Source organism: Anomalospiza imberbis, chromosome 7 (assembly GCF_031753505.1).
Source record: "Anomalospiza imberbis isolate Cuckoo-Finch-1a 21T00152 chromosome 7, ASM3175350v1, whole genome shotgun sequence".
NCBI lineage: Eukaryota > Metazoa > Chordata > Aves > Passeriformes > Viduidae > Anomalospiza > Anomalospiza imberbis.
The window spans coordinates 1,392,254-1,412,975 of NC_089687.1; the positions used below are offsets into that span (position 1 = coordinate 1,392,254).

General features: G+C 52.9%; 1 protein-coding gene across 1 annotated transcript in view; it reads left to right on the forward strand.

The window, feature by feature from the left end:
* STAM2 (signal transducing adaptor molecule 2) overlaps nucleotides 1-20,722 on the forward strand; it is a 53,983-nt gene that overhangs the window by 17,885 nt on the left and 15,376 nt on the right. The window contains exons 2-3 of the mRNA XM_068195076.1: nucleotides 8,484-8,533; nucleotides 18,641-18,725. Of these exons, the coding sequence (XP_068051177.1) occupies nucleotides 8,494-8,533; nucleotides 18,641-18,725 (125 nt within the window). The 5' untranslated portion in view covers nucleotides 8,484-8,493. The remainder of the gene's footprint in view (nucleotides 1-8,483; nucleotides 8,534-18,640; nucleotides 18,726-20,722) is intronic.

A 20,722-nucleotide genomic window follows, 5' to 3' on the forward strand; every position in this document is an offset into this window, starting at 1 on the left:
TGGAGCTCCCAGGATGGATGATGGCAACTGCTCCCAAGTCCACTTGTGCGATCTTGCCCTCCTCTGTGTCTCCTTGAATTTGAAATTATGTGTTTACGAGGTTAGAAACTGTTTAGCAACTTATTATTTTGCACTCGTAAATCCTTTTTCTCAGATCTCAGGGTAGTTTATAAACATGAATGAAGCCACAAACACTGGGGCAGGGCCTCTCCAATCATACTGGTCCAACAGGTGGGGAATCAGGAGCGCAGGAGCAGGGCTTGCCCAGGTCTGCACGGGAGAGGGCAGTTCCTTGAGATCTGGGGAATTTCCTTGAAGTCACACCGGGGCAGATTTGAAATACATTAAAAAAAAAAAAAAAGTAAGCAAGAGGAAGAAACTGGAAGAAACATTTTCATAGGAATGCTGTTAGAATGGGAAATTCAGGCAAACTTCTCTGATGCAGCATTGATGGCAAATGGTACCAACAGAGTGTCACTGATCCTGGGGCAAGGACACCCTGGTGGGGCTGATCCTGGCACAGGAACACCCTGGCATTGCTGATCCTGGCACAGGAACACCCTGGTGGTGCTGATCCTGGCACAGGAACACCCTGGCATTGCTGATCCTGGGACAGGAACACCCTGGTGGTGCTGATCCTGGGGCAGGGACACTCTGGCATTGCTGATCCTGGGGCCGGGACACCCTGGTGGTGCTGATCCTGGCACAAGAACACCCTGGCATTGCTGATCCTGGGACAAGGACACCCTGGTGGTGCTGATCCTGGTACAGGAACACCCTGGTGGTGCGGATCCTGGCACAGGAACACCCTGGCATTGCTGATCCTGGGGCAAGGACACCCTGGTGGTGCTGATCCTGGTACAGGAACACCCTGGCATTGCTGATCCTGGCACAGGAACACCCTGGTGGTGCTGATCCTGGCACAGGAACACCCTGGCATTGCTGATCCTGGGGCAAGGACACCCTGGTGGTGCTGATCCTGGTACAGGAACACCCTGGCATTGCTGATCCTGGCACAGGAACACCCGGGCATTGCTGATCCTGGGACAGGAACACCTGGGCATTGCTGATCCTGGCACAGGGACACCCTGGTGGTGCTGATCCTGGCACAGGAACACCCTGGTGGTGCTGATCCTGGCACAGGAACACCCTGGTGGTGCTGATCCTGGGACAGGAACACCCTGGCATTGCTGATCCTGGGACAGGGACACCCTGGTGGTGCTGATCCTGGGGCAGGAACACCCTGGCATTGCTGATCCTGGGACAGGAACACCCTGGCATTGCTGATCCTGGCACAGGAACACCCTGGCATTGCTGATCCTGGCACAGGAACACCCTGGTGGTGCTGATCCTGGGGCAGGAACACCCTGGCATTGCTGATCCTGGGACAGGAACACCCTGGCATTGCTGATCCTGGCACAGGAACACCCTGGTGGTGCTGATCCTGGGACAGGAACACCCTGGCATTGCTGATCCTGGCACAGGAACACCCTGGCATTGCTGATCCTGGCACAGGAACACCCTGGTGGTGCTGATCCTGGGGCAGGAACACCCTGGCATTGCTGATCCTGGCACAGGAACACCCTGGCATTGCTGATCCTGGCACAGGAACACCCTGGTGGTGCTGATCCTGGCACAGGAACACCCTGGCATTGCTGATCCTGGGACAGGGACACCCTGGCATTGCTGATCCTGGCACAGGGACACCCTGGCATTGCTGATCCTGGGACAGGAACACCCTGGTGGTGCTGATCCTGGGACAGGAACACCCTGGTGATGCTGATCCCTGCAGAGGGACACCCTGGCATTGCTGATTCTGGCGCAGGAACTCCCTGTGATGCTGATCCTGGCACAGGAACTCCCTGGCATTGCTGATCCTGGGACAGGAACACCCTGGCATTGCTGATCCTGGGACAGGGACACTCTGGCATTGCTGATCCTGGGACAGGGACACCCTGGCATTGCTGATCCTGGAGCATCCTTCCATCCCACCTGCGTACCACGACACATCTGTGTCCCGACACTTGAAGTACAGCAGGTTCCTGCTGTGGGTGGGACACAGCTGGGAGCAAAGGGCGTTTCTGCTCCTCGTCACTTCCATGAACCCCTTGGGAAGTGAGCCCTGGAGGAAGCAGGATTCTCTAGCAAACACCCCAAAGCACAAGCTGCTCTTGGGGACAGGGAGCAGGACAGGGGCTCCTCTGGCATCCTGCTGTGAGGCTGGCACTCGCCGGGTCCTCGCCACTGCCAAGGGATGGGAAAAGGCACGCGCATGGGTCCCAGGAGCAGCTCTTCCCTTGGAGCCCTGCTCTCCAGAGGTGCCCCTGGATGCCTCCGCGAGCCCTGCGGATCTTCAGTGCCTCCACTGTTAAACTCACCAGAGATGGCAGAATTGGGGTGCAATTCCTTGTTTATCGCTCACTTTAAGTGCCTTTTATGAGGCAGAATGTGGGGGTTGACACAGCTTAGGAGAGGACTGGATCCTTCCATTCCTTTCAGTCCCCGCTCCACCCAGTTTAACCCGCGGTGCTCGTCACCTGCGGGGGTTCAATCTGTCCCACCGGCTGGCGTGTCCCACAGCTTCCCCGTTCTCCTCCTGACCCGGGTCTGTTTTGGTTTGTTCTGTTTTTCGGGGGAGAACTGGAACCGGCCTGGCAGCACAGACCGGACACGAGCTGTAATTGGCAATCAGCTGATGTGAGCCTTATGAAAGGCACACGGTGCCGCAGGCGGCTCCGACACGGCTGTCTGGGTGCAGCCAGGCCTCCCTCCTGTCCCCTCCTGACCCCCTGTGCAGGTGGCTGGATGTTCCAGGGCTAATTAAAACCGTGCCATTTGCATATTCTAGACTGCTTGTTAATGATCTGCTTCAAGGCGCGCTACGTCTGGATAGTCACTGCGGCGCTGGGACGAGCACCCCAAAGAACGCGCGGCGCTGGGAAGCAGAGGGGCGTCGGGGAAAACGGGATTTTGGGGCTGTTTGGGATATTTGGGCTGTGGGGGAGGATGGGGGCAGCCGGAGGGGCAGCCGGCTCGCACCGAGCTCCCCGCGCTGCAGAGAGAATCGCTTACACGCCGTCTGGACGCGCGGATGCAAAGCGGCGTCCCGGCACTTTCCATCCACGGGTAAACGCTCCCGCTGAAAGGACACTGAGCCCGCGGCTCAGCGGAGGAAGCGGCCGATCCCGACTCTGCCTTGTGCCGGAAAACAATCGGGATCGCCCGCCGGCCGCGTTCCTGCCCGGCGCACACCCACCCCGACGGACGGGAGCCCAGGGGCGGCCAAAGGGAGGAGGATGTGTCGGCAGAACCTGGGTCAGGGTCCGCTGCCATATGGGATGGGCACCGGGATGCCCCGCTATCCCTTCTCCCTGGCAAATTCCCTGCCCCACATGCCAGGAGCTTGGGAGAGCATCTCCCAAGGTTTGTGGGCTGAGGTCTTTGGCAACGAACTGCCAGGGCAGGGATGGATGGGATAGTGGGGAGAAAGCCTTCCCTCTGAGGGTGGGGAGGCCTGGCACAGCTGTGGCTGCCCCTGGATCCCTGGCAGTGCCCAAGGCCAGCTTGGAGCAGCCTGGGACGGTGGAAGGTGTCCCTGCCATGGCAGGGGTGGCACTGGATGGGCTTTGAGGTTCCTTCCAACCCAGCCCATCCTGGGGTTCCACGACTCAGAGTTCCCTACTGCAAACAGGGAGTCAAGAGCTGTGGTTCAAGGGGCTGAAGCATTCCCAAATACTTCCCAGTGTACAGGGAAATGTTGGGTCTAAGGGTTGGATCTTCTGGCTGCTCCAGAAGGAGCCACTCACCCTGCTGGCACCACCCTGCCCTGGCTGAGGCTGTTTTTTAGGAGATGCCAAGACTCCCAGGCAGTGTCCATTAACCAGGTCGTTTGCCACTGGAATTACCTCTCTGCATTTGGGAGAATTCTGGATGTAGACACTGGGCGGGTGCTGTGCATGGAACTGGGGAAAATGTAGGATCCACTTCCTCTGTGGCAGCTGATGTAAGGAAGAGGAATCCCATCGTGCAACAAGAAAATAAAGCGTGATTAGAAAAACAAATGCATTCCTGTTAACAGCAACTTGCTTCCAACAGCCACGCGTGGAAAAGTGTCGGAGACGCTTCCATGAGGAAACTGGAGTGGCTGAGCCGAGTGACACAGCCAAAGGGAGCTGAGCAGTAATGAATCAAAGCTTTGCGCAGCGAGGGGATGCTCACTGAAGTGGCAGCAGGCTGTGTGTGCAGTGAAAGGAGTTATTAACACACACCAGCCTTTCCATGCTCGCTTCTCCTGCAGGAATATCCCCACGGATACAAAGCGTGTCCAGCTGCTGAGCAGAGCTGGGAAAGCCCAGCACATTCAAACTGTGGGAAGGTGGGCTTCTCACCTTACAGGAACATCACAGCAGCTCCTCGCTCCCATCTTGGAATGCTTTCCATGGAATCACTTTGGGCATTTCTCTGTTTCATCCGTTTTGGGGCCGCGTGACTCCCACACGGAGAGAGCGGTGTGAAAAACAGGGAACAAATATTCCAGCAAACCACAAAGTAAACGAGAGGGCAGCCGGAGGAATCCAGAGGATCCAGCCAGGCACAAAACAAAGCTGGAAGCCTGGACAAGCTGCTTCTGTGCACCAGGAAAAAGCTTCCTGGGAGCTTCCCGAGGGCTTTCAAAGCACTTTGGGGGATATAAATTGTGCTTTCAAACAGCTGCTGCCGAGGCCAAGGCTGGAGATTAAATATTATGACAACATTTTGTAACAAAGAAACTGGGAAAGCTGAGTTGGCCCCTGGATGTGGGGCAGGGCAGGGGGGACGGGGGAGCAAAGATTTCCTACAAACCCCCCAGATCCATCAGGGACGTGGACACCGTGCAGGCGGCTGGGCCTAATGATGGTAACACAGCTGGGACACGGGGGCACAGGCTGCTCAGGGACAGAGAGATTCCCAGAGCCAGAGGCTGCAAATACAGCCCTGGAAACAGCTTATTTTCGTATCATTTTGCTGTCCTCTTCTCCTGCTTCTTGCTTCTCCTTAAGGAATAGTTTGTTCCTCCATGACTCCGTGCCCTGACATTTTCTTTTCCCTTCCGTATTGCTGTTGTTGATTTTACCATTTCCTGTGGGATTTTTCCTTTGGGAATTGTGCCGTGGCTTTGGCTGTGGTGTCACCCAGGGCAGGAGTTCTGTAGTTGCTTCTGGACTGGACGTTCTCCACGACTGCTTGGGCCTGGGAGGCTCAGACTCAGCGGAAGGCCCTTCCCAATCCTTCCTTTCCCGGTGGTTTTGGATGCATCGTCCCACCATGTCCAGGTAAAGAACGGGGCAAAGCTCCGGGGAGACGAGTGTCATTTGATTTGAGGTGACAAAACCGTGACAAAACCGATGGAAACGGAGGAGCCATCCCTTCGTTGCCACGCCCAGCTGCTCTGACTGTTGCACCACGTGGGATGTGTGGAGTTAATGAAAGCCAAAACTCTGGAATTAATGTCTGGAATTAACCAGGATCCATTACAAATTCCCACTTTGGCCAGACAACATCAGTGTTTGGTGCCTTCCTGCACTAATGGGTTCATAATTCCTCTTTTAAGGCAATTAAACCAATGAATGCCGTTCTCACTCTGATTCATTAAATGAAATTAGAAGTTTCGATGCAATTAGTGAATTTAGACCTCGGGAAAGACTCTGCGTTTTGCCTTAACAATCTGGCGATTCCCAGCAGCCGGACCGGGATGGCGAAGAGCGGCCGGGAATGTGAGGCAACTGTGCCCCCTGCAGACAGCCGGAATTCCCGGACAACGCAGAACGCCGGGAAAACGGGAGGGGAACGGAACGGCCGGGAAGGAGATCCACTCCTTGGCCCTCCACCGCCTCCTCAGCCACAGCCCACCCATTTCAACGCGGTGAGCTGAAAGGTCTCCTCCAGCCTTGCTGATCTGATGGAATTTCACAATCAAAAAACCCGACAAGGAAGCTTTGGTAACCCCAGGCCATTCACAGCTGATTTAAAAACCAATGTTTCGAAGTACAAAATGTTCAAAAACCATGACCTGTTATCATGACAAAAATGAACCGCTGAATTTTTGAAGGAAGATCAGTGTGTTCTCCAAATAGATTTCTAATTATTCAAATGTATAATTCGATTTAATTCCAATATAAGAATTCAAACTCTGTAAAAAGGATGCTAAAAAATACTGTTTTCACACATGCAAATGAAACTTCGGTATCTCTGAGTCTTACACTTTGGTATTACAGCTGAGGAAAGGAATGTGGCCCCTGAAGTTGGAGGTGAGTGGGCAGGGAAATACCACTGAATCATACAGGAAGCTTTCAGGAATGCTACAATGATTTGTGTTGGACTTCCAAGGTCCTGCCCTTCTCCCAGAATAGGGCCTCACTCATCCCAGTTATTCCTCGCAGGAAGGACTTGGAGCTCCTGCTGATCCCACAGCGGGGATGGGGACAGGTGGTGCTCAGCTGTGCCCATAATGGGGATTTTTGGGGGGCCACACACCCCAAAAATCTGTACTGCCACGGAGCCATCCCTCCCTTCCAGAGCCACGTTCCCCATGGGGTGTCCCCAGCAATGTCCCTGCTTGCCACCACCCCACCACAGCCCGCGATCCCATCATCTCCTCAGTCACGGTCCCTCATCCCTCATCTCCTCAGCCAGGCATTAATTAGTGTCCTCTCTCCTGCTGGTTAATGATTCCCTCGTTCCGCATGATAATTAATCCCGCGCCCTGCTCCTCTTTTGGGTCAGGCAGTTTCTCAGGGCGTGACCTTCCCCCTTGCCGGAATTCCCTTTTACCCAGGCACAGCTGATTTACCCACAGCTGCTGAACTGGCTTTGCTGGCTTCTTCCAAGACAGCTCTGGAAACAGCTTAATTTGGATCCGCTACCAGGGGAAATCCTTCCTCCTGATCGGGAATCCCTGGATCCACTGCCAGGGAAATCCTCACTCCTGAACGGGAATCACTGGATCCACTGCCAGGGGAAATCCTCACTCATGAACAGGAATCCCTGGATCCGCTACCAGGGGAAATCCTTCCTCCTGATCGGGAATCCCTGGATCTGCTACCAGGGGAAATCCTCACTCCTGAACGGGAATCCCTGGATCCACTACCAGGGGAAATCCTTCCTCCTGATTGGGAATCCCTGGATCTGCTACCAGGGGAAATCCTTCTTCCTGATCGGGAATCCGTGGATCTGCTACCAGGGGAAATCCTTCCTCCGGAATGGGAATCCTGCATTCCCTGGATTCACTACCAGGGGAAATCCTTCCTCCGGAACGGGAATCCTGCACTCCCTGGATCCACTGCCAGGGGAAAACCTTCCTCATGAACAGGAATCCTGCATTCCCTGGATCCGCTGCCAGGGGAAATCCTCACTCCTGAATGGGAAGGGAATCCTGCATTCCCTGGATCCGCTGCCAGGGGAAATCCTCACTCCTGAATGGGAAGGGAATCCTGCATTCCCTGGATCCGCTGCCAGGGGAAATCCTTCCTCATGAACAGGAATCCTGCATTCCCTGAATCCGCTGCCAGGGGAAATCCTCACTCCTGAATGGGAAGGGAATCCTGCATTCCCTGGATCCGCTGCCAGGGGAAATCCTTCCTCATGAACGCTGTTAGCCTCAGCTACAGCTGACCTCTCGGAAGGTGGCAAGCCCTGAATTCAGCACTGCAGTCCCACCTCCGAGGAATTTGCTTTTCCGGCACCTGGACATCACTGGGAGCTCGCTGGCTGCTCTGCCCCGCCGGGTCCATCGCCCTTCTTCATTCTCATTGGAACCTACAAAGAACAAACACCAAAGAACATCCTTCCTGAAGAACAGCTTTACGTATTCCACGTTTGACACCAATCAGGCAGGACCCTGCCGCACAACCCCCTTCCCCCTGCAGCTCTCTGGGAAAACTGGTCAGTATTCCCAACGGTTAACTGGTTTTATTTGGCTTTTTAACTCTTGCCCTTGGCATGTCAGGACGAACTGCCCGCCCACCATGCCCTCAGCCACGGCTGCCCCTCAGCCGCACAACTCGCGCCCTCAGAAAACTTAAATTTCGGTAGATCAAAAGGACACTCGGGGACACGGGCCCGAGCCCGGCGCCCTCGGCCGCCGCCGCGACATGGCGGCACACGGCGTCACCGCGCCGTCGTGACGTCACGGCCGTCCTCAGCCGGCCCCGCCCCCGCGAGGCCCCCTCGCCGCGGGGCTGCCCGAGCAGCGCCTGCCGCCGCCGCCGCCGCGCTCCCGGGGCCGCCGCCCGCCCCGTGCCCCCCGGCCCGCGGGGCGGCTCCGCGCTTAGCCCGCCCGGCCGCTCGTCCCGGCGGTTCGCGGCGCCGCGGCCGCGGCGCTGGCCGCGCGGGGCGCTCGGGCGCGGCGGGGCAGCCCCGCGCGCGGAGCGGCCGAGGCGGGGCGGGGCGGGCGCGGCGGCGGCTCCGGCCGGGTCAGTCGGTGCGGGGCGAGCGGCGGCGCCGCGGCGGGCCGAGATGCCGCTCTTCGCCGCCAACCCCTTCGAGCAGGACGTGGGTGAGCGGCGGGGCGGCGGCTGGGCCCGGCGGGGCGGCGGGCGGCGGCGGCTGGGCCCGGCCCGGCGGGGCGGCCTCCCCGGCCCCGAGCTTCTCTTCGTTTTCCCGCTTCCTTTTCCTCCTCGTCCTTTTCCTTCTCCTGGTTCTCCTCTTTTCCTCTCCCTCCCCGTGCCGCCGCTGCCCCGGGGGCCGCTGCCGGTGCCGGAGGGTGTCTCGCTGGGTGATCCGGAGGAGGGCACCGGGTGCTGCCTCGGCAGGGTCGGGAGCAGCCCGGGCCGCCTGGGACGTGGCCGTGCTGAGGGCAGCAGCCATCGGCACCCACGGCGGGAGGCCGCTGCTGCGACAGCCAGCAAGGCCGTGTGCCGCGCCTGGGTCACAGCGAGCCCCGGGAATGCTCCGGCCTGGGAAAGCGTCCGGAAAGCTGGAACAGGCCTTGGGAGGTGCTGGTGCCGGCGGCTGAACGCGAGCCCGGGGCGCCCAGCCGGGCAAGAGGCCAGCGGCCCCCGCGCTGTGCCAGCCCCGGTGGGACACAGCCCGGGGCAGTGCCCGTGCCTGTGCCCGCCCTGCTGGGGCACCTCCAGGGCTGGGGACAGCTCCGGGATTGAGGGACCCTGAGGGGCTGGAGGGGCCAGGGGAGGGAACGGAGCTGGGAAGGGGATGGAGAATTCCTGAGGGAGCTGGGAAGGGGATGGAGAATTCCTGAGGGAGCTGGGAAGGGGATGGAGAATTCCTGAGGGAGCTGGGAAGGGGATGGAGAATTCCTGAGGGAGCTGGGGAGGGAATGGAGAATTCCTGAGGGAGCTGGGGAGGGAATGGAGAATTCCTGATGGAGCTGGGAAGGGGATGGAGAATTCCTGAGGGAGCTGGGAAGGGGATGGAGAATTCCTGAGGGAGCTGGGGAGGGAATGGAGAATTCCTGAGGGAGCTGGGAAGGGAATGGAGAATTCCTGAGGGAGCTGGGGAGGGAATGGAGAATTCCTGATGGAGCTGGGAAGGGGATGGAGAATTCCTGAGGGAGCTGGGAAGGGGCTGCAGAATTCCTGAGGGAGCTGGGAAGGGCTGCAGAATTCCCGAGGGAGCTGGGAAGGGGCTCAGCCTGGAGCAAAGGAGGATCCCCAGGGATCTTTTCCCTCTCTGGAATTTCTTGTCAGGAGGGGACAGCCGGGGAGGATTTGGGATCATCCCAGGGAACAGGGACAGGAGGAGAGGGAACGGCCTCAGGCTGGCCCAGGGCAGCTCAGGGTGGGCAGCAGCAGGAATTTCCCCACGGAAAGGGGGCTCAGGCCTTGGCACTGCCCAGGGAGCTTTGGAGTGCCCATCCCTGGAGGTGTCCCAGGAATTCTGGAGGTGGCACTCAGGGCTCTGGGCTGGGGACACGGTGGGGATGGGACACAGCTCAGACTCCGTGGGCTGGGAGGGCTTTTCCAACCTGAATAATCCTGGGATTCCTCCTGTGGCTGTGGTGGGCCCAGGGCACTGCAGCTCCAGGGTCCCTGGCTGCTCCTGGCACGTCCTGGCCGGGCTGGGGGCTCTGGCAGGGAAAGGGTCCGTGGGATTGTGTCTCTTTTGCTCTGACTCCTGAAGTTTCCCAGCTTTTCCAGCCTGGCTGAGGTGTCTCTGTGCCTCCTGGCCTTGCCGTGGCGTTGCTGGGTCTGCAGGGATTCAGGGCATGCTGGAATTCAGGGTCTGCAGGGATTCAGGGATTGTGGCTGCTGGAAGATCAGCTGCTTTTCATCCTTTCGTTGAGGATTTCCTCCCAGTAGCTCCCCCAGCACCACACAGAGCACGCGCTGGGAGTGTTGGGGTGGCTGTGCAGGGCCAGGAGCTGGACTGGATGATCCTTATGGATCTTTTCCAGCTCAGCATATTCTGTGATTCAATGATTACAAAACCTGCCTGGAGTTGGGCTGAAGACGGTGACTCAGTTGTTTTGTTTCGTGTCCTGCCCTGACTCGTGCTTTCTTAAACTCGTGCTCTGTGTCACTTTCTTGTTACACAACGTCTGTTCTGAATGGCAGCACTGAAAAAAGCAGTGAAATAAGCGAGACAGCGGGCTCAGCTTTCTTGTTGGCACGGCAGGAAAGAGAAGAATTCACCATTCCTGGGATTTTTGTCCCGGCCAAAATGGAAGAGGTTGAGTGCTCTTGTTGCCGCACGCTCTGTTTCGTTTGCAGTATAAGTTGAGCTGGTTTCCTCTTTTATTTATTATTTTGTTTCTGGTTTCAATTCCCTGGTGCAGTTTGCTGTTTGACCACACTCACATTTCACGTGGCTCAAACTGGTGTGTTTGCTCAGGTGCGTTTTTTTTTTTTTTGGAACGCTGCAGGATTCTTTAACGAACCTGAGTGCCTCAAGGACTCCCAGGCTGCGGAACTTCAAAACTGGGGCTCTGTTTGCTTCCCGTTTCTTAAACTTTACTCAGTGTATTTTTTCTTTAATATTTTGATATTAATTATTTATAATTTATTATTATCATTTACTAAAATTTAGCATGTGCAACAGAATAGGAACTTGAATTATTGGGGCTAAATCTTAGAGTCCCTTGCCAGGAAAACTTTGTCATTAGAAGCTTAAAAAAAATAAAATTAGTATTCTGTTGTAAATTAGACCATGTGAATTATCAGGTTATCACATGTGGATGCTCTGGGGAGGCGCTGAGTTTGGAATTTTGGTGCCTTTTGTTGGCTGCAAAAGGTGGGGGCAGATCCACCTGCCTCTCCATGCAGAGCTGCTCTTTCCTTGGAACACCTGTGGGGAAAAAGGAATGTCCTTTTCTTACCTAACCCAGCCCTCAGGGGCTTCCATTTCACGTATGTTTTATTTTTCTAGTATTTATTTTTCTAGTATTTATCTTTTTTTTTTTTTTTTTTTTTTTGGCTTTTCCCACATATTATTGTTTTTCCCAATATTATTTTTTGCCACAGCTGGCTTTGCTCCCGTGGTTCCAAGCCCACAGAGCCGAGCAGAGCCTTGGAATGTGCCTGGACACAGCTGCACATCACGGGATAACCCTCTGGAAGTCTGGGGGAGTGTGGCTGCTTTCACTGGACAGGAACCTCCAAAACTTTTGGAACGTTAAAATTTCCTCTCTGGATCCGTTCAGACTCCACGTGCACTCGCTGCTTTCCCAGCTCTGTCCTTCCTCTTCCATAACCTTCACCCCTGGAGCAGCCTTGTTCCCTTTGATGTTTGTTTTCCTGCCCTTCTCTCCAGGGCTGGGGAGGGCTCCAGGAGCAGGAGGGGTTTGCTGGTGCTTGGAGTGGCCCCAGGGCCGTGCAGGGCTCCAGGGGATGGTGACAGGGGGGTGAGGGCATTCCCTGGTTTCCCTCCCCATGGCATTCCCTGGTTTCCCTCCCATGGCATTCCCTGGTTTCCCCCCCATGGCATTCCCTGGTTTCCCTCCCATGGCATTCCCTGGATTCCCCCCCATGGCATTCCCTGGTTTCCCCCCCATGGCATTCCCTGGATTCCCCCCCATGGCATTCCCTTGGTTTCCCCCCCATGGCATTCCCTGGTTTCCATTCCCCATGGCATTCCCTGGTTTCCCCCCCATGGCATTCCCTGGTTTCCCCCCCCATTGGCATTCCCTGGTTTCCCCCCCCATGGCATTCCCTGGTTTCCCCCCCATGGCATTCCCTGGTTTCCCTCCCATGGCATTCCCTGGATTCCCCCCCATGGCATTCCCTGGTTGCCCATGGCATTCCCTGGTTTCCTCCCCCATGGCATTCCCTGGTTTCCCTCCCCATGGCATTCCCTGGTTTCCATTCCCCATGGCATTCCCTGGTTTCCATTCCCCATGGCATTCCCTGGTTTCCCTCCCCATGGCATTCCCTGGTTTCCCCCCCATGGCATTCCCTGGTTTCCCCCACCATGGCATTCCCTGGTTTCCATTCCCCATGGCATTCCCTGGTTTCCATTCCCCATGGCATTCCCTGGTTTCCCCACCCATGGCATTCCCTGGTTCCCCCATGGCATTCCCTGGTTTCCATTCCCCATGGCATTCCCTGGTTTTGCCCCCCCATGGCATTCCCTGGTTCCCCCATGGCATTCCCTGGTTTTGCACCCCCATGGCATTCCCTGGTTTCCATTCCCCATGGCATTCCCTGGTTTCCATTCCCCATGGCATTCCCTGGTTTCCCCACCCATGGCATTCCCTGGTTGCCCTGGGCATTCCCTGGTTCCCCCATGGCATTCCCTGGTTCCCCCATGGCATTCCCTGGTTCCCCCATGGCATTCCCTGGTTCCCCCATGGCATTCCCTGGTTCCCCCATGGCATTCCCTGGTTCCCCCATGGCATTCCCTGGTTCCCCCATGGCATTCCCTGGTTGCCCATGGCATTCCCTGGTTTCCTCCCCCATGGCATTCCCTGGTTTCCATTCCCCATGGCATTCCCTGGTTTCCATTCCCCATGGCATTCCCTGGTTCCCCCATGGCATTCCCTGGTTCCCCCATGGCATTCCCTGGTTCCCCCATGGCATTCCCTGGTTCCCCCATGGCATTCCCTGGTTCCCCCATGGCATTCCCTGGTTGCCCATGGCATTCCCTGGTTTCCTCCCCCATGGCATTCCCTGGTTTCCATTCCCCATGGCATTCCCTGGTTTCCATTCCCCATGGCATTCCCTGGTTTCCATTCCCCATGGCATTCCCTGGTTCCCCCATGGCATTCCCTGGTTTCCCTGCCCATGGCATTCTCTGGTTGCCCATGGCATTCCCTGGTTGCCCATGGCATTCTCTGGTTCCCCCATGGCATTCCCTGGTTCCCCCATGGCATTCCCTGGTTCCCCCGTGGCATTCCCTGGTTGCCCATGGCATTCCCTGGTTTCCATTCCCCATGGCATTCCCTGGTTCCCCCATGGCATTCCCTGTTTGCCCATGGCATTCCCTGGTTGCCCTGGGCATTCCCAGGTCCCTGGCTGGTGTGGGGAGTTTCCCTGCTTCGTTCCAGGTTGGATTTGCCTTTTGGGGCTCCTTAACTTTGTCCTCCTGTGGCAGACCTGGGCATCCTCCTCCTTCTCCTCCTGTTTCCATCTGCTGAGCTTTCCAGAAGAGTCTTTTCCAGGGGAATCTTTTCCATTTTTTTCCTTTTCCTACTTAATCCAGCCCCTAAGGGCTGGCATTTCCCTTATGTCTTATATTTCCTTTTTTATTTTTCTGTAATTAATTTTTCTCTTATTTTTCCACTGTTTTATCCTTATTGACACTTAAGACCTTATCACCATTATTGGCATTATTTATTTATTTAATGTTCCTTTCATTTCTCAGTCCAAAATAATTCTTGTCTTCAACTTTTAATCTGAAATCTTGCAAATATTAATATTTGGAGAAAAGCTAATTAGACTTTTAAAAATTTTTTTCTTGCTCTTGCTTGGGTGTTTCTTTTCTTCTTTAACTGAGAGGACAACATTTGCCAGTCTTTGGTAAGACTGCTTAAAATTACTAAATTACTGCATTTTTATAATGTTTCTTTCTTATATTTCGAGATGATTTTTGCTTTGTTCGCCCATCCTGCCTTGATTGTTTTTTAATATACCACAGCCTCACTGTTACTGGTTCTTTATATTATGAAAGGTGTTTTAAATAATAAACGCAAATTCATAATTTGATATAATTTTTACGTTATACACAAATTAAGAGTTGTTCACTTTCATCTTGGTGTTTCCAGGCTCTGGAATATAATTTCTGTTAATCCCTCTCAAATCTTTCCAGTGTTTTTTTGTTGTTTTTTTTTTTTTGACAGACAAATGAAATTATTTCATTTTCAGATTATTTGCCTCAATGAAACAAAACACTTTACAAGCAAAAAACCTGCATTTTAAAAAGGCCTTTCATTGAACTGGATTTATATTGCAAAAAGCTACTTTAATAACGTATTTTAATCCAATTTTTTAGGATATAATAGAACCATGAGTAGGGCTCATTACAGGTAGGGCTGCCTTGTGACTGCAGGTTCATCCTGGCTGTGATCTCTAATTAAATCCAAGCTGGAATTCTCTAATTAGGCTCTGCAAAGGAAGGGGTGTGGATTGAATATCTGCCTTTCATCCACGTGTTTCTGCTTTATCTCCTGGAAAACAGCACTTGGAGTCGCCCTCCATCCCTTTGACATTTGCTATTCTCTGTGAAAAGTTTTTCCATGCCTTGTGTAAAATCTGAGCTATTTCTGTGCCGGCAAGGGTTGATTTCACTTCTTGGGCAAGGTGATCAAGGAAATTTTGATTTTAGTGGTGACAGTCACTAAAAAACAAACAAGCACTGGCTTAGCACAGAAGCCTTCTGTGCTGCAAGTGCCCGAGGAGGGATTTTTTGGTGCTAAACCAGTGCTCATTTTCTGTTTCTTGCATAGGAAGTGGCACAGGTGGAGAAGCAGTGTTGTACTTCAGTATGTTTCTGGTTTTTTAACCCAGATCTTCCTGGATGAGCCTGTCCCAAGGGAATTCAGGGCTGAAATAACAGCATGTTTTGGGAGTGTGAAGGTCCTGAGGTGGAGCTGCCCCAGCCCAGGCTGAGGAGCTGGGCTTGGGAAGGATGGGAACAGGGAGGCTTGGAGCATTCCCACTCCTTGCCTGATCCAAAGTGGGTTATTCCCTCATTTTTTTGGTCTTATCTCAGTGCATTGCCCATCCCTTCTTGTGAAAAAAGAAAAAAGAAATAGTGCAATAATGCAATGGACCTGGCTGGAAAGGCTGGGAGAGCTGGGAATGTTCCCCTGGAGAGGAGAAGGCTCCAGGCAGAGCTCAGAGCCCTGGGAATGTTCCCCTGGAGAAGGGAAGGCTCCAGGCAGAGCTCAGAGCCCTGGGAATGTTCCCCTGGAGAAGGGAAGGCTCCAGGCAGAGCTCAGAGCCCTGGGAATGTTCCCCTGGAGAAGGGAAGGCTCCAGGCAGAGCTCAGAGCCCTGGGAATGTTCCCCTGGAGAAGGGAAGGCTCCAGGCAGAGCTCAGAGCCCTGGGAATGTTCCCCTGGAGAAGGGAAGGCTCCAGGCAGAGCTCAGAGCCCTGGGAATGTTCCCCTGGAGAAGGGAAGGCTCCAGGCAGAGCTCTGAGCCCTGGGAATGTTCCCCTGGAGAAGGAAAGGCTCCAGGCAGAGCTCAGAGCCCTGGGAATGTTCCCCTGGAGAAGGGAAGGCTCCAGGCAGAGCTCAGAGCCCTGGGAATGTTCCCCTGGAGAAGGGAAGGCTCCAGGCAGAGCTCAGAGCCCTGGGAATGTTCCCCTGGAGAAGGGAAGGCTCCAGGCAGAGCTCAGAGCCCTGGGAATGTTCCCCTGGAGAAGGGAAGGCTCCAGGCAGAGCTCAGAGCCCTGGGAATGTTCCCCTGGAGAAGGGAAGGCTCCAGGCAGAGCTCAGAGCCCCTTGCAGGGCCTGAAGGGCTCCAGGAGAGCTGGAGAGGGACTGGGGACAAGGGATGGAGGGACAGGACCCAGGGAATGGCTCCCACTGCCAGAGGGCAGGGATGGGTGGGAGATTGGGAACTGGGAATTCCTGGCTGGGCTGGAATTCCCAGAGCAGCTGGGGCTGCCCTGGATCCCTGGCAGTGTCCCAGGCCAGGCTGGAGCAGCCTGGGATGGGGAAGGTGTCCCTGGCAAGGCAGGGCTGGGTTGGGATTCAGGTGCCTCCCATCCCTCCCAGTGAGGGATTCCAGGGCACTCAGGATTCGGCTGTCGTGTGTTACGGGGAATATCCTGACCATTTTCCCTCAGTGCACGGCATTCCCTCCTTTCCTGGAAGAGCTGTGGCAGGGCTTTGGGGCAGGAGCTCTCCAGGCAGTTCTCCTTTTGGCAGTGGGAGCAGCAAACAGGTCCCAGCCCCTTCCCAGCTGCTGTCTGAGTGCTCTCCCCTCTCCTGGCCTGGCAGTGTTCCCTGGAACCACGCAGCAGCTCAGGGAGCTCACCCAGGGAAAAGCCATTCCTTGCACTTGGGGTTCTTCATCAAAGCACCCCAAGCAGCACATTTTGCTTTTATCGTTATTTCCATAAAAGCCAGCTCAGGTCTCATGTTCCTTCATTAATTGGAGGGCTGCAGAGGACAAGTCATTCCATGTTTTTAAAGGTTACGTTCCCTCTGTGCTGAAAAAATCCTGGAGAAGGCATCCTCCCACATCTGTTTCTGCTCTCTCAGCATCTGTGAGGGAGTTATCCTTCAGAATTGTTCCTGAATTTAGGGAAGGAGAAGAGCAGCTGCTGCTCAGTTTGTCAGGCTGGCAGGGAGGGAAACTTCCAGCTCCCTGAGAGTTTTGGAAGGACAGAGCTGGGATCCCCACGGCTGCTCCCGGGACTGGGTGGGCCCAGGGCAGGGACTTGGCTCCTGTGGGGATGTGCTGGCTCAGGGACAAGGCCTGGGAGCTGAGCTTTTGGGATAGGGACAGTGTGGGGTGAGGGATCTGGGGAAAAGGGGGATCAAGGGGGGCCTCGTGGCTCTGCACAGCTCCTGCCAGGAGGGGACAGCCGGGGGGTTTGGGATCATCCCAGGGAACAGGGACAGGAGGAGAGGGAACGGCCTCAGGCTGGCCCAGGGCAGCTCAGGGTGCATTTTGGGGAAATTCCTCCATGGAAAGCGATTTCCAGCCCGGGCACAGCAGCCAGGCCAGTGGTGAAGCCCCAGAGGTGTTGAGCTAGAAATGCCAGGTTTGGAGGTGAAATATTTGGATGCGTTTTCTGCAGGGCCCTCGGCCTGGGCCCAGCATCTGGGGCTGAGAACCCTCCTTGTCCTCCTGCTCTTCTGCTCCTGGGGCATTTCCAGGATTTTCCAGCCATCCAAACCACCTCACCTGGGCAGCCCTCATCCTAAAAATCAGCAAATCTGGGATCACATCCCAGTTTGGCCAGGCTTTCCCAGCAGGACAGGAGTCTCTCTGGAATTCCCTGCCAGGAGGGGACAGCCGGGGAGGATTTGGGATCATCCCAGGGAACAGGGACAGGAGGAGAGGGAACGGCCTCAGGCTGGCCCAGGGCAGCTCAGGGTGGGCAGCAGCAGGAATTTCCCCATGGAAAGGGGGCTCAGGCCTTGGCACTGCCCAGGGAGGTTTGGAGTGCCCATCCCTGGAGGTGTCCCAGGAATTCTGGAGGTGGCACTCAGGGCTCTGGGTGGGTACAGGGTGGGCATCGGGCACAGCTGGGACTTTGTGACCTGGGAGGGAAATGTCAACCTAAATAATTCCGTAATTATTTATCTTTCACCCTAAATAATTCCATAATTCTGAGGTGAAATCCTCCTACTGAAGCCTGTGGTCATCAAACCTTCCTGTGGCCAGTGGGAGAGTTGGGATTATTTCTGCCATGGCAGGAAAGGCTGGTGTGATTTCCACTCAGGGAAATTTCAGTGGATCCTTGGGAAGTCCTTCAGGATACCCTTGGGAATCTCTTCACTACTTAGGGATTGCATATCCAGGGAATCTGCACTTCCAGGGGCTGATTTGGCTTGATTTTCCTTTTTTTTTTTTTTTTTAAGTATTTAAAATTGCAGGCACTCATTTATTTTCCATTAATTTGTTGTTCATTCCCTAAAATATTGATGTAATTAAAAGAAAATTTAAAATTTAAAATTTAATTTAAAAGAAAATTTAGCAATTCTATCATTTTTGGGGTAAGTTTTGCAGAAGGTTTGTGGTTTCAAAATAATATTTACTTCCTTGAAGTAAATATTTCAGTTTGTGAGGATAAATGATGGCCAAAATTCTTTTTTTTGTTTTTTTTTTTTTTTTTGTTGTTTTTTTACATCTGTAACAAAAGGGATTTGGAGCATTGGTGGGTGCTGTGTTTGTGTTCCCTTTGTGAAAATCTTTCTGCTGAGCAGCCAAAATAAAATTGAGTTTAGTTGGTAAAAACTTTAATCTTGAAGCAGCATATGCAATAAAATATTTAATTTGCTGTTTATTAACTTGACCTGTAATATTTACATGGGATCTGAATAAGCTGGCTAATAAAAACTCAAAAGCACAAATAAATACCATTAAGCCTTATTAATTAATCTATAGAATGAGTGAAACAAGATGAGCTTTAAGGTCCCTTCCGACCCAAATCATCCATGAATCCATGAAATATTAATTAGGGATACATTCTATTGATAGAATCTGAACCGAATAAATAAATCACTTGATAAATCTTCTTTTTCTTTCCAGAAAAAGCTACAAATGAATACAACACCAGTGAGGACTGGGGGCTTATCATGGATATTTGTGACAAAGTTGGGAGCACTCCCAATGGGTAAGCTGGGCCTCAGCATTCCCGGGAATTCTGTGCTGGGGGGAGGAAGAAAATGGCACACAGAGCACCGCTCAAAATGCCCAGGCTCCCAAATACGTGGAGTTGGCTTGGAAATCCTTGGGAAGAAACATTCCTGGAGGATTTTGAGCAGAGGAATTTCTGTGTGCTGAGCACACTGCAGGTTTTTCCTGGAGTTCTGCACAGCATGCCCAAGTTACTCGTATTTAATGATCTGGCATCAATCGGGGGGAGTGGCTGTGCCAGGAGGAGAAAGTGAAATAATTTCTGTGCAGAAAAACACCTGGCAAGCACCAGGGGCTTTTTATGACATTTGTCTGTGTTTGGTTGTTAGGAAAAATCAGAGAGAAAAGGGAGAAAATAGGGATCAAAGCACAAATCGCTTGGAATCAGTTTAGCCTGAGTGGAACATAAATGGAATTTCAGTGATTCTGTAGTGGCCAAAAAATATTTGCTGGATTTTTGAGTGATAGCATCTTTTAAATTTGGAATGAATCCTCAGTTAGTGCATAGGCAGAATTCTTAAGTCGGTCAGAATTTTTACCAGTTCTATTTAACATTAAAATTGGGGTTTTTTTGGTTGGTTTGGTTTGGTTTTAATTGATTACCTGCCACAAGGAAGAACAGCAAATCTGTTCAGTCTGGGAATCTTTACTCCTGAAGAAAAAAAAAAAGTCCTTTGAGTCCTTTATTAAAAATCAAAATTTTTAGTGCCACAAGACTTTTGTAGAGAGAAGTGTTTTAAATCTGGTTATGGAGGAAGGGATGTTGTAAAAAATTCTGTGATTTTTAAAAAATTACATATGCAGAAATAAAAGTATCTAAAATGCATCATTAAATCTAAAAATATATTTGTAATGAAAATAAAATCCCAAATTCTGAATTTTAAATGCCACTGCTGCTGGCATATTTTAATTCAATTTTGTGTTATTTTCTTCCCTTCTGCCCTTGAAAATAATGAAGATTGTTTCCTACCCTAAATAAAAATACAACGTAAAATAACTGAGTTGACTTTGTTGGATGGTTTGTACATGAAATAAGATGAAAATATTAGTACTAAAAGTGTATTTTTCTGGCACAGAGGCTTTTCTGTGCTTTGCTAATTCAGCAGCTCAAGTATCTGCCAGTGATACTATTTTTTAAATGCTGCATCAGCTTTTTTTTTTTTTTTTTTAGGATTTCATGTTTTTAAATGTTCCAAATATCAGTGTTAATGAAGCCTTTGATGTGCCTGAGCTCCTGCCAGCCACTAATGCTCATTTCGAGTGTGGAACCCCCTGAGCAGAAGCATTAAAATGCTATTTGTTATTCTCCACTCACCTCAGATGGTGCTGAAACAAAGGGTGAAAACCTCTGTGTCCGCAGGCTGTGGGAAAGGGCGTGCAGGAGCTGGCAATGAAATCCACTAAAATCCCCATTTCTCGACTCCTCTCTCTTCCTGGGGACATTTCTTTCATTGCCTGGCCCAAACCGTGCAATTGCTTCCCTTCCTGGCCTGGCAGCGGGGTGTTGGGAATGGATGGGAATTTCTGCCAATCCAACAGCCAGCTGAGGACAGACCAGCGGGTCAGCGGGTAGATCTCTGCCCAGCCCTGAGAGGGCCAAGTTCAGGCACGTTTTTGCTCAGCACGTTTAGGTTTGGTGACATTTTTGCTCAGCAGGCTCAGGTTTGGTGACATTTTTGCTCAATAAGCTCAGGTTTGGTGACATTTTTGCTCATTACGTTTAGGTTTGGTGACATTTTTGCTCATTACGTTTAGGTTTGGTGACATTTTTGCTCAATAAGCTCAGGTTTGGTGACATTTTTGCTCATTACGTTTAGGTTTGGTGACATTTTTGCTCAATAAGCTCAGGTTTGGTGACATTTTTGATCAGCAGGTTTAGGTTTGGTGACATTTTTGCTCAATAAGCTCAGGTTTGGTCACATTTTTGCTCATTACGTTTAGGTTTGGTGACATTTTTGCTCAATAAGCTCAGGT